The sequence below is a fragment of the Aspergillus udagawae genome (genome assembly GCF_001078395.1).
Source record: "Aspergillus udagawae IFM 46973 DNA, scaffold_4, whole genome shotgun sequence".
Lineage (NCBI taxonomy): Eukaryota > Fungi > Ascomycota > Eurotiomycetes > Eurotiales > Aspergillaceae > Aspergillus > Aspergillus udagawae.
The window spans coordinates 3316393-3332322 of record NW_025091267.1 but is presented as its reverse complement, the minus strand read 5'-3'; the positions used below and the strand labels follow the sequence as shown (position 1 = coordinate 3332322).

General features: G+C 49.4%; 5 protein-coding genes across 5 annotated transcripts; 2 read left to right on the top strand and 3 right to left on the bottom strand.

Annotated features, from left to right (window-relative positions):
- Positions 1-542: 542 nt before the first annotated feature.
- On the top strand, positions 543-2769 carry Aud_006531 (putative amino acid permease; the record flags this gene model as incomplete). The annotated part of the gene is made up of 10 exons (XM_043291430.1): positions 543-656; positions 747-767; positions 830-878; positions 939-1014; positions 1063-1288; positions 1347-1467; positions 1529-1872; positions 1921-2043; positions 2104-2506; positions 2582-2769. The coding sequence occupies 10 exons, from the start codon at positions 543-545 to the stop codon at positions 2767-2769; spliced, it is 1665 nt and encodes a 554-aa protein (XP_043147365.1).
- Positions 2770-3253: 484 nt separating this feature from the next.
- Aud_006530 (Zn(II)2Cys6 transcription factor) lies at positions 3254-5115 on the bottom strand (the record flags this gene model as incomplete). The annotated part of the gene is made up of 3 exons (XM_043291429.1): positions 3254-3367; positions 3453-4229; positions 4291-5115. 3 exons carry the CDS (start codon positions 5113-5115, stop codon positions 3254-3256), a joined length of 1716 nt encoding a protein of 571 aa, XP_043147364.1.
- Positions 5116-8403: 3288 nt separating this feature from the next.
- Positions 8404-9048, bottom strand: Aud_006529 (uncharacterized protein; the record flags this gene model as incomplete). Its single annotated transcript, XM_043291428.1, has 2 exons — positions 8404-8696; positions 8766-9048. The coding sequence occupies 2 exons, from the start codon at positions 9046-9048 to the stop codon at positions 8404-8406; spliced, it is 576 nt and encodes a 191-aa protein (XP_043147363.1).
- A 909-nt stretch (positions 9049-9957) lies between these two features.
- Positions 9958-11891, bottom strand: Aud_006528 (putative MFS sugar transporter; the record flags this gene model as incomplete). The annotated part of the gene is made up of 8 exons (XM_043291427.1): positions 9958-10151; positions 10202-10300; positions 10351-10451; positions 10503-10701; positions 10751-10838; positions 10889-11432; positions 11482-11756; positions 11820-11891. The coding sequence occupies 8 exons, from the start codon at positions 11889-11891 to the stop codon at positions 9958-9960; spliced, it is 1572 nt and encodes a 523-aa protein (XP_043147362.1).
- A 1539-nt stretch (positions 11892-13430) lies between these two features.
- Aud_006527 (uncharacterized protein) lies at positions 13431-14641 on the top strand (the record flags this gene model as incomplete). Its single annotated transcript, XM_043291426.1, has 5 exons — positions 13431-13722; positions 13778-13933; positions 13987-14309; positions 14365-14434; positions 14508-14641. 5 exons carry the CDS (start codon positions 13431-13433, stop codon positions 14639-14641), a joined length of 975 nt encoding a protein of 324 aa, XP_043147361.1.
- Positions 14642-15930: the final 1289 nt, after the last annotated feature.

Here is a 15930-nt window from a genome sequence, read left to right as displayed (position 1 = left end):
AGCTCTGATTGGAGACTCCACCACTTGGCTTTTTTGGGTGGAAGACGGGAAAAAGCAGTGGTCTGGCCTCAGCGTCCCTAGCCTCGTATTTAGCGTGCTCTCTCGCTGAGTCTCCTGCGGACCAGGCATCTCCGGGGTCTGAATCGAAGCTTGGAAGACAAGGATTCAATCTGTAGTCCTGGGCAGCGAGTAAGTGAAATTTTTTTTCTTCCAGGGTCCCTGCCTCGTTCAGCAAACGAGATTTGTCCATTAGTTCGTGGCATATTGGAGGCTTTGAAATCTCCAAGACGAACCAAAGACTATTTCCTACATATCCCGTTGCCGTTTAAACTTTTCATCGCCGCTAACAGTGGGGTTGGCAGGTTCCTGGCGGGAGGTGCAGAAGATATCCACAAAACTCAAATCATCTACGAAGAGACGATAGCATATCGCAATTTTTTCAATTTTGAATTTCCTTCCTCCTTATATCTTTTGAGCCTCAGGAGTTAGGGTTTTGGATACTGTCAGTACTTGAGGTCTGTCATCAAGGCGTTACAACAGCCATGGCTCCCGCTACTCAACACCATTCAGACCTTCTGGTCGAACCAGATGAGGTCCCTGTCATTGGTGAGCAAGACAGAAGCGAAACATCTTCGCAAGATGATGCAGCTCTATTGGTTAGTGGATAGACTCTTTTTTACTCCTGCAAACAACGAGATAAACTGCAATAATAATAGTGATGATATCAATACTGACGCGAATTGCAGAAATCGATGGGCTACAAGCCGGTATGCTTCCTGATCCTCAGTATAATCGTAGGTGGAGCTTTGGTGCTTACAACAATCTTCAGGTGCTTCATCGAACGTACAGTCTCCTCGAGAACTTTTCGACGACATTCGGTGAGATATACATCTTATCAAAGCGCTCTTTCCCCGACATCACTAACGTACCATGATCAGCTGCGCTCTACTTCGTTGGCGGAGTTCGTGTGACTTTCAGTACTGGTATTGCAGCTGGTGGTAATCTAGCTTACTGGTAAGTCAAGAGTACCTCTTTCGATATACGGAAACTCACGATGAGTAGGACGAGCTATCTGGTTACTATGGTCTTCACTTTCATCACCGCCGCGGTCATCGCCGAAGTATGCTCTGCGTCACCCTCTGCAGGCTCAATCTACCTGTGGGCTGCGGAAGCTGGCGGTCCTAGGTTTGGAAGACTGCTTGGTTTCACCGTTGCCTGGTGGAGTACCACTGCCTGGACTACCTTTTGCGCCAGTAACACCCAAGCCGCTGTGAACTACATGCTCTCGGTAAGCTTCGAAGTGCGTCCGCAAGGAATGAGGGGCTGAGCTGACCTATCTTTGACAGGAGTTGACAGTCTTCAATGTCGACTTCCCCACTGACACTAGTGATGTCAAATTTCGGGCAGTGCAATGGATCTGTACCGAGATCTTGCTCGCATTGGCTGCACTGCTCAATTTCTTGCCTCGTGCGTAGCTCCAACTCATCGTGATAAAACCTTATTCTCCAGCATGTACTCATTCTTCTAGCCAAATATTTCCGATTCGTCTTCTACCTATCATCCGCCATGGTCATGCTGGACTTCGTGCTCAACATCATCTGGCTTCCGATCGGCGCTCACGACACCTGGGGCTTCCGGTCTGCCCACGAAGCCTTCATGTCGACCTACAACGGTACCGGTGCCCCGCCAGCCTGGAACTGGTGTCTTTCCTACCTGGCAACTGCAGGTATTCTGATTGGATTTGATGCCTCGGGCCACGTCGCGGAAGAGACCAAGAACGCGTCTATCACAGCCGCTCGTGGTATTTTCTGGAGTACTGTCGCCAGTGGAGTCGGCGGATTGGCCACTATCATCCTCTTCCTCTTCTGCGCGGTTCGTTCTCCTCCATCCAAATACGCATAGGATACTGACGTTCTCCAGCCGGACGCCGATACACTCTTCTCATTTGGCTCTCCCCAGCCCTTTGTGTCCCTATACGCCGTTGTCCTCGGCAAAGGCGGCCACGTCTTCATGAACGTCATCTGCATTGTAGCTCTGTGGCTTGTACGCCGTCTCCCACTTACCTTTTTTTTTTCCCCAAAGCACGCTCTGACGCCTCTACAGAACACAGCCATCGCCATCGTTGCCGCCTCGCGGCTCGTCTTCGCCGTCGCCCGTGACGGAGTCCTCCCCTTCTCCGGCTGGGTCTCCCGCGTCCACAACGGCCAGCCCCGCAACGCAGTCGTCGTCGTCTGGGCCGTCGCTGCCCTCGTCACCTGCACCCTCCTGCCGTCAAGCGTGGCTTTCACCTCCCTCGTCTCCGCAGCCGGCGTCCCCAGCGCCGCCGCATACGGCCTCATCTGCCTCGGCCGCCTCCTCTGCACCCCCAAGCGGTTCCCCAAGCCAAAGTGGAGTCTGGGTCGCCTAAGCAAGCCCTTCCAGTTCATCGGCGTATTCTGGAACGCCTGGGTCGTTGCCATCCTGTTCTCTCCTTACGCGTTTCCCGTGACCGGGGAGAATCTGAACTGTAAGATACCGTCTCCTTTGTCCCTCTCTCAAATCAAGACTGTGCTAGTATAATTAATGTGTCTTGTCTGAATAGACGCCCCCATCATCATGGCAGGCGTGACGATCCTCGCGCTCATCTCGTACTTTGTCATGCCCGAGGACGCCTGGTTACCCCGCAACCGTATATCGCATTTCATTGACAGCAAGGGTGCCGTCTCCGAGACGGTGGAGGAGGTTGGATCGTCGAGGACAGCACAACATGAGGGAACTGCGGCACAGTGAAAAGTGATTTGAAAAGGCCGGCTGTATAATATCTAAAAGTAGTATATACTCCTATTTAGCCCTGATTTTGGGTGGCTGCAGAAGCGTTTCAGCAACGCTTGTAATATAGCGTGAGAAAAAGACCAAGTTTGAGAACGCTAATGTGGTGATGGTGAACAAAGCCACCCTGTCTATTCCTATTCCATAAATGATCCCATATGTCCTTTCCTTCCGTCCCGCCAGTAAATAATAGTCCTATATACGATAACCAGACACCAAGTGTCCACAAAATGAGAATCGAGCCGGGAAGCGAAATCCATGAACCAGTCGTAAGGGCCCAGCCCAACCAAACGCCCGCCCGAGTGGAAAAATATCCCAAATAACCCACATATCGCTAATAAAAGGAACGAATCAACTGGAATTTTTCTGTCCGAGCCATGCTGGTACCAGTACCAAGAAACACCCAAAAAACGGTGGCGCCGAGAACCCAGTGGTCTGGAGCCATCTACGGGAGAAGGATCGATGTGCGAATATCATCCATCCGGTCGACCCAACCCTCCGGGAAAGCGCGTTGTTTAAACCAGGCTCTCTCAAGTTCTTCGAGGGCCTTATCGACATTCTATATACTCAGTTAGTTCATGCGAAAAGTTGGGCAACGGGGTATCGGGCCGACGTGCCTTGAATCCGAACCGCCGGCAGTCGACCATTGTTTGCCGAACAGCCTTCTGCTGAATTTCGTCCCGGGTTTCTCGCCCTGCAATAAAGAGGGGCCACATCACTGCCAGCTGACCGACATCTCTCGCTAGCTTCTTGATCAGATTAAGTATGCGAGTGGCCAGCATTTGCAGGAACGGTGTTTGGGGAGGACGATCGGGACGTTCAGCCGCGACCACTTTGTGCAAGAAGATGATCGTCGCTTTCTCATAGGCCTCGATGCATCCGGCATACTCCATAACTTCCGGATATTGGTATTGTTGTAGGCTCTCATCGTCTAAGTCGCCTAGCTGCTGGATGCATTGCGGTGCATTGGCGCGCCATTGAACGAGGCGGTTCAACAAGTCACCGTAAATGACGTCTTGTTGCGCAGGCGAGAGCCACTTCTCATGTTTCGCTTTTCCAAAAGCGCTAATGTCGGCTTGGATCTCCATCATGATGGACCAGCATTGGCGAAGCTCGTTCAACCGGTCATCGCCTGGTGTGGGCGATGACAGACTCGGGGTGCCTAGATTGTATTCCCATCCGCCTCCGTGTGTCCTCCAGTAGCTTCCTTCCACTACAGTGCCTTCACTGGTATTGCATGCGCCGGCGACGTCCAGATAGGAAAGAAGGGAGATGAGGAAATGTCGAAGGGGATGATTCGATTCCGCTAGCCGTCGGGCTTCTTTTGCAGGGTCGCTTCTCTTCGACAAAAATAGCGATTTGTAGATCTCGCGGGCGCCTTTGAGATGGATCGCCCAGTTATCATGTCCAGAATCCATCATCTGGCGTTAAATCAGATAAGGTTAGTGAGGAGCTGACGGGTCCGGTCGCGGAGTTACCTACCTCAAATAAAGACAGCAAGAGACAAGTTGCAAAGTCTGTGATCTGAACTTCATGTTCGGGATGTGTGTACCGCGTCCTAAAGGTCTTTACCACCTCTCCATACTTGCCCATTGCTTGTTGAAAATGTACATTGCGCTGTGGGACTGGCGACGTATTTGCAAGGTGCAACGCACCAAGCGCTTGCATGGCGCTTGCCACGGATGGTGAAGACTGGGCGAGGTCGGGAAAGTATTGTCGAAAAGGGTTGATGTTATTCGAATTATCGTAGATAAGGAGCAACGTTGCGACCTGTTCGATGAAATGGGTATAATAGCGGCCCTCTACGAAATCTAACGAAGAGGGCATGAAGCCTGAGGGAGAAATAGGGTCTTGGAATCGATATTTGACCGGAGCCGAGTCGATAATGGTCGTCGGAGAAATCACTATGCCATCAACGAAATCATCCTTGTCGTCTTGGGGCTCCTGCTTAACATGCTTGAGATCCAATTGCTGATTTTTGACAATGATTGCATTTGCTGAGCTGATATTGTTCGGACTCTGCGACAATTCTTGTGCACCTTGCGATGGGCCATACACCTTAAAAGTCATTCGACCTTGAGTCCCGTCGCAATCGAGACCTAACCGTGTACAATTCTTGCATGAAGGAGAGGCCTCGTCGCAACGAACATGACGACGCCTACAGGTTAAACAACCTGTAAACCCACGGCGATGCCATCGACGCACGCGCTTCTTCTTTTCGGTCGCAGGAGCCGCGGCGGGCTGCGATTGTGCAGTGGGCGGAGGATCAGGCTTTCCGGGGGGATACACCACTGTATGCATCTCCATGAGAAGGAGAGTCACGATACCGAACTAAAAGGCAGCGACATGAAGCTGATAATGTGGGAGGAAGTAGAGAAGACCAGCGGTTTGACCGGAAGGTAATAAAATAATAAGCCAAAGTCGGGGGGCACAATTAACGATCGATTCGAACAGAAACAATCATAGCTAGAAATCCCAACCGAAGCAGTAAAATAGACCGGGATGATTAAATACTTTTTACGGCATAAACTTAGTGATACACCCCGTAAAGGTACAAAGAAGCGAATGGAAGGATGTTGAGGAGGGAGATAGATGAGAAAGTAATAGATAATAATAATAATGGAGGGGGGGGAATCAGTTGCAGTGAGGAGGAAGTTGTGTCGTCGTGTCGGAGAAAAGAAAAGAGAGGGAGCAGCGAATCACCGGATCTGGCGGGGGAAAAGCGAGGAAGCTCATCACTTTCTTTTTCCTTGGGGAGGGGCCAAATCCTGGGGAGTCCCGACCGTAGTACGGAGTAGAGAGCTCAGCTTCAAGCCTTCATCTCAAGTCCATTGTTAGTTATTACTATTGCTATTATTATTACGAATTACCTCTTAACGGTACATTTAAGATTTACGGAAGATTGGCAAAGTTTGTTTTACGCTTCCACCTGCCCAGTCTACAAGTCTTATTATTAAAGGACAAACTCAACTTCTGTCCTTCAAATTCGATGATCACCTCTGGGGATGAAGTCGATCAGTTTGCTCCCAGAATCCCAATTCCAGAACCAGACTCAAAGCTAGTTTCGACTTTCAGGACCTGGGCTTATTGCCAGTAAACGAGAATGAATGACGGTGCGGTGATAATGATCGACCCTAGTGGGTGATCATGCTGTGCCAAATTCGCCTCGTGGTCCTTGTGCCTCGTGGATGATTATTATTTGGCAAGATGATCCATGAGAAGGAGTACCTTAGTCTACTCAGTGGAGGTTGCCCTGCGCATCGCTGATCACACCCGGCTGATCGCTACTGGTCAAGAATCCGCATCACACAAGTGCCTGAGAGGGAAAATTGCCTCGTTCAGCCATTCTTATTCGTGATTCGACTGAAGACTGGAACACTCTGAGGCGTTCTGTTCCCACTTGCCAGAAGCTCCGATCGTACCCGTGTCTGACTGGGAACAGTGGGCCACCCTCCCCACGGTTGCTAACAAATGATGTTCAGATCCAGATTCTCTCCTATGGTCCTACCGCGCCCTCGCGAGTCGCGACGAGCACTAGTTATCATCCTTTTGAGTATTGTTATTAATATTCGTGGGCAATCCTGCATTAACTTCCATCGCTTTCTCCAACTTATCTACGGAGTATATCCTCGATTGCTGCATTCTTCCCCAATTATGCGTGTCCGCTATCGGCCGATTGTCTAGTGGAAATCTTCCTTGCGAAACTAAAGCAGTCTAATGCCGAGTCTACGCTGAAAGAAGTGTCTGGCTGCTTGTCTCTGATTCGAAGAGGCCATATCATGCCCTGCAGCAAGACTATCTAACCAATAATTGTCAATTGCGAATAGACCTTGGATTCAGGGGACCCCTGGTATTTTAGTGGGGTTTGGATTTCCAATCATGATTGCATTGGTCCAGTTTAGTAGATAACCATCTATTTACCGAGAGGCTTTCAGGAGTAAGTGCGGTGAGAACTTGCCTTCGGAACCGTTGAGAGTTAGCTGTTAGCCTCCAAGGTCAAAGACTCACAGGTCGCAGTGAAACGCATGTAGGATCTGGTGCTTTTCTGCTCCTCTAAAGTCAATATAACGCTAAGTGCGATGGGTAGTCCACTCTTGCGTTATTAACTTTCCATCATCCACTGCGACCTCACCACAGCTTGTTTAACCTGATTCAGATGATTGTCAATGACAATCCGGCAGGAGACAATCTCCTTTGATTCTCGAGTGCAGATGGTCAATCTTGCTTTTCCCTGATCTCCGCGGTCCTGGTGATGGGCCAGAACATAAGCCATCAAAGCCATGGCTGTCATCTTCCTGAGCTTTACCAAAGGTTTCCTTGAGCTTGTTTCCATGGTCTTCGCTGGAAGCGATAACTCTTTTTGATAGGCCAGGTTTTGTCAGTTTTACTCAAAGCAGAGTCGTGACGACTAGCCTATTTTAAGATTGTAAGTCACAGCAAATAGCCCTTCTTCCAACTACTGATTGAAAATATCCCAATATTGGGCAATGTGTAGTCTCGTCATGTGAACGCGTTTTGGACTACTGGCAATCCCTGTCAATGTCATATGCAATCCGTCATCTGTTTCACACACGGACAGTCGATCATTGCGTGGGGATAATCATGGAGCTCCTCGGGGCCCGTCCAAACATCAAACAGCTACTACGGCTTCGTCACAATATTGTCCCGTTCCCGAGAGCTTATTAGAACACATAGCCCCGAGGATTCTCCTCTGGGAAATTACTCATTCCACCACGGAGAGGCGCGCGGATCTTCCCTTTTCTTGTCTGTCGTCATTCGCGGAGCATTCGGCAAGTGACGATTTTGGGGTTTGAATCTATGAGTCGGCCGAGTATGGAGGATCCCAGTATCCGGCTATCTGTCGAGTGACGAGCACAACTACCTTGGCATGCTATGATGATGCCATCCTAATCCGACAAGATCTGCTGGCTTTTGTGCTTTCAAAAACTTTAATGGTCCTATAGAGCACCTTATTCCAGGTTCTGGCGACGGGGTAGCATTGTGCTACCCTCCATCAAGTATCATGCTGCCCAACGATTCCGAAAATGATTCCGGGTGAAGGAAACCTTTTCCAGGCGCACTTGATGAGCAAAGTCAAATCGATACCTCATGAGATGTCATTGTGTGGGTCTTAATTAGACATCTTTGATGCCTGATTTGGCCCAAGCGAAGGTTTCTCTACAAGTACCATACTTGTGATAATCAGATAAGATGACCACCAAGTCAGTTGCCTCGGCTCAACAATGGACAACCACCAACGACACGGAGTATTGTAATATCATGTTAATTCTCACTATACTCTCGGTGCTGGCAGAATCCCATTGGCAACTCAACCATCATGTGAACAAAAAATAGGCAATCCGGGTACTCCATAGTCTTGACCTAGGTGTAGATTAAAGACTCTTTATCTGCTTTGAATGCTCATATACACCTATCATGGTGTTTTAACAAGGAACTATAGCCATAGTAGTAAGAATCCGACAAGCTTAAAAAGAACCAAACACCTTGTTGATGTAAATCGCTAAATCTAAATCTCTACGCGACTGTGTCCCTTAATCTTACAGCACCTGCTTAACTGGAAGCATTATAGTGTGTCTAAAACTCCCAAGCCGTAGGCCCCTTATACGGCTGCGCCTCGAGCGCAATCCGCGTGCAGGCATTGCTGCCGTTGGACCCATTGTTCGTGATCGCCCCCGTAGTGGCATTCGTGTACTCGGCCCAGACCCTCCACTGCTTGGCGTCCTTGTCATCGGAGCACAGCCAGAGCGTCAGGAACGGATTGAGGAACGAGTCCGTCGAGGAGATGGGCAGGTCGGTGAGCGAGCCCTCGGGGATGTATGCGCTGTGGGGGACTGTGTAGGTCAGTTGGCCCTGGGGGGAGATGTAGACTGTACAATCGTCAGCATCAGCCATCGCCGCCAGATACCGCGGGAACAGGGGAAAAGGGGGAGGCATACCCTGCTGACCGCCGGGCACAGCGGCATTCAAGAACAGCTTCGAGTCCCGTGCGACGAAGGAGGTGGTGTTCACGGATGGGCAGTCGGGGACGTTGCCGTTCTCCGGGCAGATGGAGGCGGTAGGCTTGCCGATCCAGAATGCGCCGGCGTTGGCGTTCAGGGGACCCTTGAGGGGGCTGTTGGACCAGCGGACGTTGAGGGTGAAGGGTTGTTGTTGCTGTTGTCCCTGGGCGGTTGCGGCGCCGAGAAGGGGAGCGAGAGAGAGGACGGTAGTGAGCTTCATTTTGACGGTTTGTAGTTTAACTCTGTAGTAGTGTTTCGCTGGGATGTGCCGGTGATGATGCTGGAGGTGTAGAGTGCTATCTGCAGAGGTCCTAGGCCGGGTTATATACCCCGTGTCCTCCTATGTCTCGGAAGCAGACTGAGGATCGACGTCGTCCAGCGAGTCGAGGAGATGATATCATCCTTCTCCATTTTTTCTCTCCACATCAAGTGAGACATGAAGTCAATCGTATAGTGACGATGCTAAGAATATCCTCACCAAGAACGATGCGTTCTTCACAAGACGGTTAGTCCAATGTTTGGATGCTATCATTATTGGATCGCGAGACAGTGCTACATTCGAGAAGGAAATCATGATGTAGATCCGGTGATATATACCGATTTGAGGATGAAGGAGTTATTGCTGTCTTAGACATGGACAACAATGAGCAGTGACTAGGCCGCATTTTACAGCCTTGGCCGTTGAGCATCAGGTACGTGTGACTGCAGAATTGTGAGACATTCTATGTTCCGTTTTCAGGGGTTAATGCTGCTGGTTCCTCGGCGCAGAAATAGTCTCCTGGCCGCCTGGAAACAGACTCCGAGACCTTTATTCCGATTATTAATATGTGTACACATCAAAAGAGGGTATAGGTATCACTTCTATCAATGGGAAAGGAAAGTAATGGTGTAGCTTCGCCCGCATTATCCAATGACTGCCGTCTCTAAGCAAAAATGCAACGTTGTAGCATGATTCTTTCTATGTTTTAATCCTTCCTCGAGAGGGCGGAAACTCGACACAACAACGTTGTGAAGCTGTCTTGAAATCTCAGTCAGTGAGCAGCGAATTTTGTGCCCTGCAACAAGGATTCTTACTATATAACGAATGCCAATGATCGATAACTGATGTCCCGAGGTCGCTATCCAACCTCTAAGCAGCCTTTGCCTCAAGCTCTTTTGTCGGCTCAGATGGCACACTGCTTGAGTGGTCGACAAAGGTTCGCTCCAGCTGGGCTCTCTCTTCGTCGGTCGCGTCAGTGAGATGAACGGCGACCTCTTCGCCAAAGTTTTTCGCGATCTCTTCCAGAGTCAAGCGGGCGGTCTCCGGGAAGAAGAAGTAGATGACTTTCAGGCATTAGCTGGATGTCCGTCGAGCACTTACGTGTCCGTCTTACCTGGAATGAAGAATGCGGACCAGCAGATGATCACGAGATAGTACTTCCAGCCAATATTGTTGAAGCCCATAGGGGCAGTCTCAAGCAAGACCAGGGTAGCTGCACCGTTGTCAGTTGCTCTTCGGACCATACGAATGGCGCGAACATACCAGCAAACTGCCCGAAAAGGGAGAATCCCATCCCAATGGGTCTGATCTCGGTTGGGAAGATCTCGGAGACATAGAGATACATGGTCGTGTCGCAGAAAGTTCTGTGCATGAATTAGTGTCGCACAGCACACACGCACTGCGGAGAAACCTACCCCTGGAACGCCAGGTAGAGATATATGAAAAGAATACCAAAGGCGTTTCCTGCCTTGTTTGTTGTGCCGGCATACTCGGCGGTCATTGCAGCCAAGCAGGAAGTGGTGACAATGATTCCAACAAAACCGGTGATGTACATACGGCGACGCGAGTTGACCTTGTCATGAAGCCAAGCACCCAAGGGGTTGTAGATAAGGCCTGCAGGTGTAAGCTATGCGCGCAAAGCTTATTGACATGTTTTACTTACCAGCTGTCGTCAGCCACACTGCGCTCAGGAGCAAAGGCATACCGCCCTTCATGCCGAGATTCGTGTATAGCAAAACAGCGTAATTGTTCTATCAGATTGTAAGTGTCCAGGTTCAATCTTGACAACCGAAAGACTAACAATGATCAAGGGCCCACCAAATTCTGCTCCCCATTGAGTTAGGAATCCGATTATCATGCGCTTTCTATACGACTTCTTCTTCACAACTGCTTTCCACACATTGCCGTACTCAGACAGCCTCTCAGATTCCAAACGGATCTGCTCTGCTGTCTGGTAATATTCCTCCTTAGCGACCAAGTTGTCAGGGTCGTCGGGGGACTGACGAAGCCGCTCCAAGACGACCTTGGCTTCCTCGTGTTTGCCCTTGGAAATGAGCCAACGGGGAGAGCGCGGAAGCCATGGCGATCCGACGAGGAGCACAAGAGGCGACAGACACTGAAGGGCGAGCGGGAACCTCCAGCCGAACGAACCAATACCTTCGGCATAGTAGCATGCGAAGCCAACCCAACCAGAAAGCATATAACCAAAGACCAGGAAGATAGCATGATGACCGACAAGCCAGCCACGGCGAAACGCGCTCGACATTTCCGAAAGGTACATGGGACACACCGTGACTAGGATACCGATACCGAGACCGCAAACGAACCGACCCGCTTGAAACATACTAGTCGCCGTCAGCTATGCCTTGACTAATAATGTGAATTAGGACATACTCGAGCGAGTTCGCGCCAGCCTGAAGCGCGCCACCAAAGAGGGAGAAAAAGGCACCGAACTGGATGTTCACCTTACGACCGAAGTAATCGCACGACCACATGATGAACAATGTGCCGACAGCACCTCCAGCGCTGAAGACACCATTAGCTGTAGAGATAGCCGGCGTTGTGATCGAGGCATATCCCGGCTCTCCCTCGGCAGGGAGCTTGAAAAAGCTATACCATCCCGGCTGCCCAATCGTACTCCCGATGACGGAAGCACAGTACCCATAGGTCTGAAGAGCAGATTAGCCGACGCGAAGATGGTTAGATATAGCTCAGGGATGCAGGGTACTGACCATTGACCCAACGGCTACAAATATGGTGACCAGCCTATTATAGGTACTGGTCTGTGAACCGAAAGTCCCCATACTGTGTCAAAATTGATTGATACACAAAGCCGTCCAAGCTGAGCCGCAATGAAGGAATTGACCCCTGCAAATATGACTTGTATCACAAAGAAGAATAAGGGTGCAGGAAGCGGGGAAGGACCAGGCGGACCTTGTACGAGGGCACTCAGACTCCTAGTCTCACAGCAGATCTGATCCTGCCCCTCACTCAGACTGTTCAAGTACAGGTCGAAGGGAGAAAAGAGAGGATCAATATCGGGACAGGTCACGGGCTGAAGTAGCTTCCACGTTAAGATAAGAAGTGATTCGCTTGTTCGACACCGAAAATTCTGATACCAAGCACCAAGAATGCTCGAGACATTCTAGCCATGCATGCTGCCATAGCGTCCCATATCGCCCACGCGTTTATTGCCTTTGCATTAGCTTCGAGAAGACTGATTTGCGAAGGCGAAGGGAGCTTTGAGCTCTCCCCTCCGCCCATTTGGTTACCCTTGCTCCGCGCTGGTCAATCCAGCTTTGAGATTGGCCTGAATTGCGTGAAATGAACTGCATACTCTGTACATCATTGGCGGAGACGAGGAGTCGCGGTCCACTTGCTGCAGGTTGATGAGAAAGGAAAGTTTGAGCCTCGAGGGTTCAGTGCTGAGAGTTGACTCCTTCGCTATTGCCCATAGATTGCTGCTAGACGATCGCTAGACTGCAACAGTTCGTCGTATCACTCTCCCACGCATCTAGTAGATAGTTTGGTAATGATTGACAGAGACAAGAGGGGCCAAATAGAGCGTTGCTAAGACTTACTGGGTTCTCCTGTCGCAATATAGCCAATCATATATTCCTATAATCTGCAGGCTCCACCCTTTGACACCCGTCCCCACCCATCCTGGTCTTTCGATTACATTACATTACCTTACCAGACTGTTTGTATTGTCGTTACCTACAATCCAGTAGTTCATGATGGAACTTGGCGCAATTTTCATATGCTCAAGGATAATATGCTATGCACTCCATATGTTTAGCTTGCGTTTCATTGATTAATGAGTTATTGTGTCGTAGAGTCGACTGTCGACAAGGGACATTCTATCCAGACCAAAGCGCTCCTGTTGCGATCCAATTGCCTCAGGAGTCAGAACTTTATATCAATCGCAAGAGCTATATTTAAGAGTACTCCATAGTATGTGCTCAGAGGCGTCCAATAATGCACTAACGAGAGGATGCTGATTTTACCAGCGGGCTCCTTCGTAATTATAATTGGTGCTCCATTAGTGCATAAATAATTCCAAAGAGGCTTCCAAATGCCACATCTGAAGTTTGTACTCCGTAGTCCGTACTTTGAGTCTAAGGTAGTGTTTGAGTGCTGATTTCGCTTTGTCTGATTCAATCCTAAAGACTAAGATCAGCTTCCCCTCCTTGACCCCTCCACCGCTTGATAGTTACTCCGACTAGTTCGCTATAGAAGTAGAATGCTGCAGAACCCTGCAAGCCATAGGCCCTAAAACTCACCACTGAATATAGTCTTGTCTTCAATTTATACATCTCAAATTGCCTCTAGACATTCGCATCATGGGAAGCCACTCTCCTTGGAATATTCCGTTCGATGAACTTCCCAACCCTAGACAAGTCTGGGTTGGGAAGCCAGGGAGCTATGAAGAGGGACTGGGAAAACTCGCCATTTTAACCCCAGAGGTGGTGGCCAAGGCAGCGACAGCTGAGATCAGGACCGGCCGACGGGTGACAATGAACTGGGATATGACGAAGCTTGACTATCCGAATTTGAACCGGCAGCCCTGCAATCATCAGATCATTCCGCTGCTTGGCGGAGTCGCGTTTGATGATATCTATACTATGAATCCTCGTAGGTCTTGTCAAGTTTCGATTTGAAGTGTTAGTACTAATGGCCTCTATCCTAGAGCAGAGTAGTCAATGGGACGGATTGAGACATTTTTCGCAGACCGTTCCTGGGCAGAAGGAGCGTGTATTCTATGGCGGCACGACTGTTGAGGAGATCAATGACCGTAAAAACGATCGAATCGGTCTGCAGCACTGGGCAAAAGAGGGAATTGCAGGTAAGCTTCGAGTGGCAAGCGAATGGAACCTGGTTACTGAGCATGAAAGCTAGGACGTGGAGTCTTGATTGACTACGCGACATGGGCAGAGAAGAAGGGGATCCGATATACCACCTTCTCGACTCACCAGGTGCGCTTGTCGGATATCCTGGAGATTGCCAAAGAATGCAACATCACGTTTCAAAAGGGCGACATCCTTTTTGTGCGGGTTGGGGTCACCAAGGAATGGGATACCATCATGACCGATGCGCAGAAGCAGCAGTATTCGAATAACCCGAGCCCAGAGCACGCCGGAGTCGAAGCAACCACTGACGTGCTTCGATGGCTGTGGAATACTGGCTTTGCGGCGATCGCTAGTGATGCGATCAGCTGGGAGGTGAGACATGACCGTTAGAATATGTGGACTCTGCTGACGCAGGGTGGCATGACAGGTCTATCCGCCCCAGAACCCCGATGTGTTCTTGCATGAGTATGTGCTTGCCGGATGGGGAATGCCAATTGGTTAGTCAACCCTGTCATCGCTGAGACAGCAGCTTAGGGTGGAGTGCTAACGGTTGATGTTACTAATAAACAGGAGAGCTTTTCGATCTGGAAGCGCTCGCGCGCACATGCCAGGAGCTCCAGCGCTGGAGTTTCTTCGTCGCCTCGGTGCCTTTGAACATGCCTGGTGGAGTGTCGTCTCCTCCAAATATGATGGCAATCTTTTAGATTATCTAATGGTAAGGCAGAAATGAGTGATTCTTTAGGGAAGTCTTAAGGATGCTAGACTCCGTAAAGCAACTACGTAAGGCAGCGGTATGACATGTAAACCACAAGTCCTGGCAAAACATCGAGGGATGACAACTATTGAGTCTAACATGAAGCATTGCAATTGGTTCTGTATCAAGTTCATGACGATGCCCCTTCCTAGTTCCTAGTTCCTAGTTCCTAGTTCCTACACAATCTGAAACCAATATACAGAGTAGGCTAGTTGGTCCCACGGAGCACTACCGTTCGGGCTATAAGTAAATACCGCGGTAGACGAGCACAGTCACCCAGTCCACTCCCCACTCATGGTTGAGACTATCCACTTGTCTATTTTGATGGTGCGTTGCAACATTCAGAAAGACCTTCCTGTCCAGGGCAGCTAGAATAGGAGAACATGCAATCTCTCTATTACTCCAAGTGATCAGTTGCAACTGATAGCTCCAGTGAACTCCAAATGAAGAAACCGCAATCAGACAATGGAACTTCCTGTGGCAACGAACACAGCGACAATCTTCAGATAGTTTTATGTCTGGACCTACCTGGCATATAATGGGTCCACAGTATCCCTGCAGACTAAAAATTTTATACCGCAACAAAGTGCAGCATGCGACTGGAACAGGGCAGTGAGAACTTACCTCGGAGATTATGACAGACTCCGGCGTTGACACTGACTGGGGCTGTCTCAGCCCGAAATTATGATGACAATTGTTTTATTTCCTACAATTCAAAGTAGTTGTAGTAGTAATGCTCTGTAGCGCAAACTGATACACTGAACCTGTTCCAGCACCTAAGAGAGACTGAAGAACGACACTTTGGAAGCAAGTTGTGATCCACTATTGTGGAAACCTGAAAAACGGCCCCTTGCCCTGAGACCACGCCATCCTCATTTGTAACGGTGATACGGCATTTTCTGTTCTGCACAGGTGATCGACAGACTTTATCATCCGAAGCTAGTTTTAATAGCACTGCTGTACTTGAAATATGTCTATTTCCCAAGAGAACTGTGCTCGGGATATTGTGCATCGAAAGGTCACATTCTGAATACTGAAGGTAGGACAGTTTTATCATAGTTATCACAGTATGTGTTGGAAGTATGGTTCCTAAGCGAACCTGCCGGATTAAATCTCCATAAACTCAGGTAGGTTGGATTCCAATGATCGACCGTCATCAAAGTTACTGCTTTAGTACCACAGGTTACGTACCGTTACACCCTCGCCAGTGAATGGTAGCTCACAATTTTTTATCCAAAT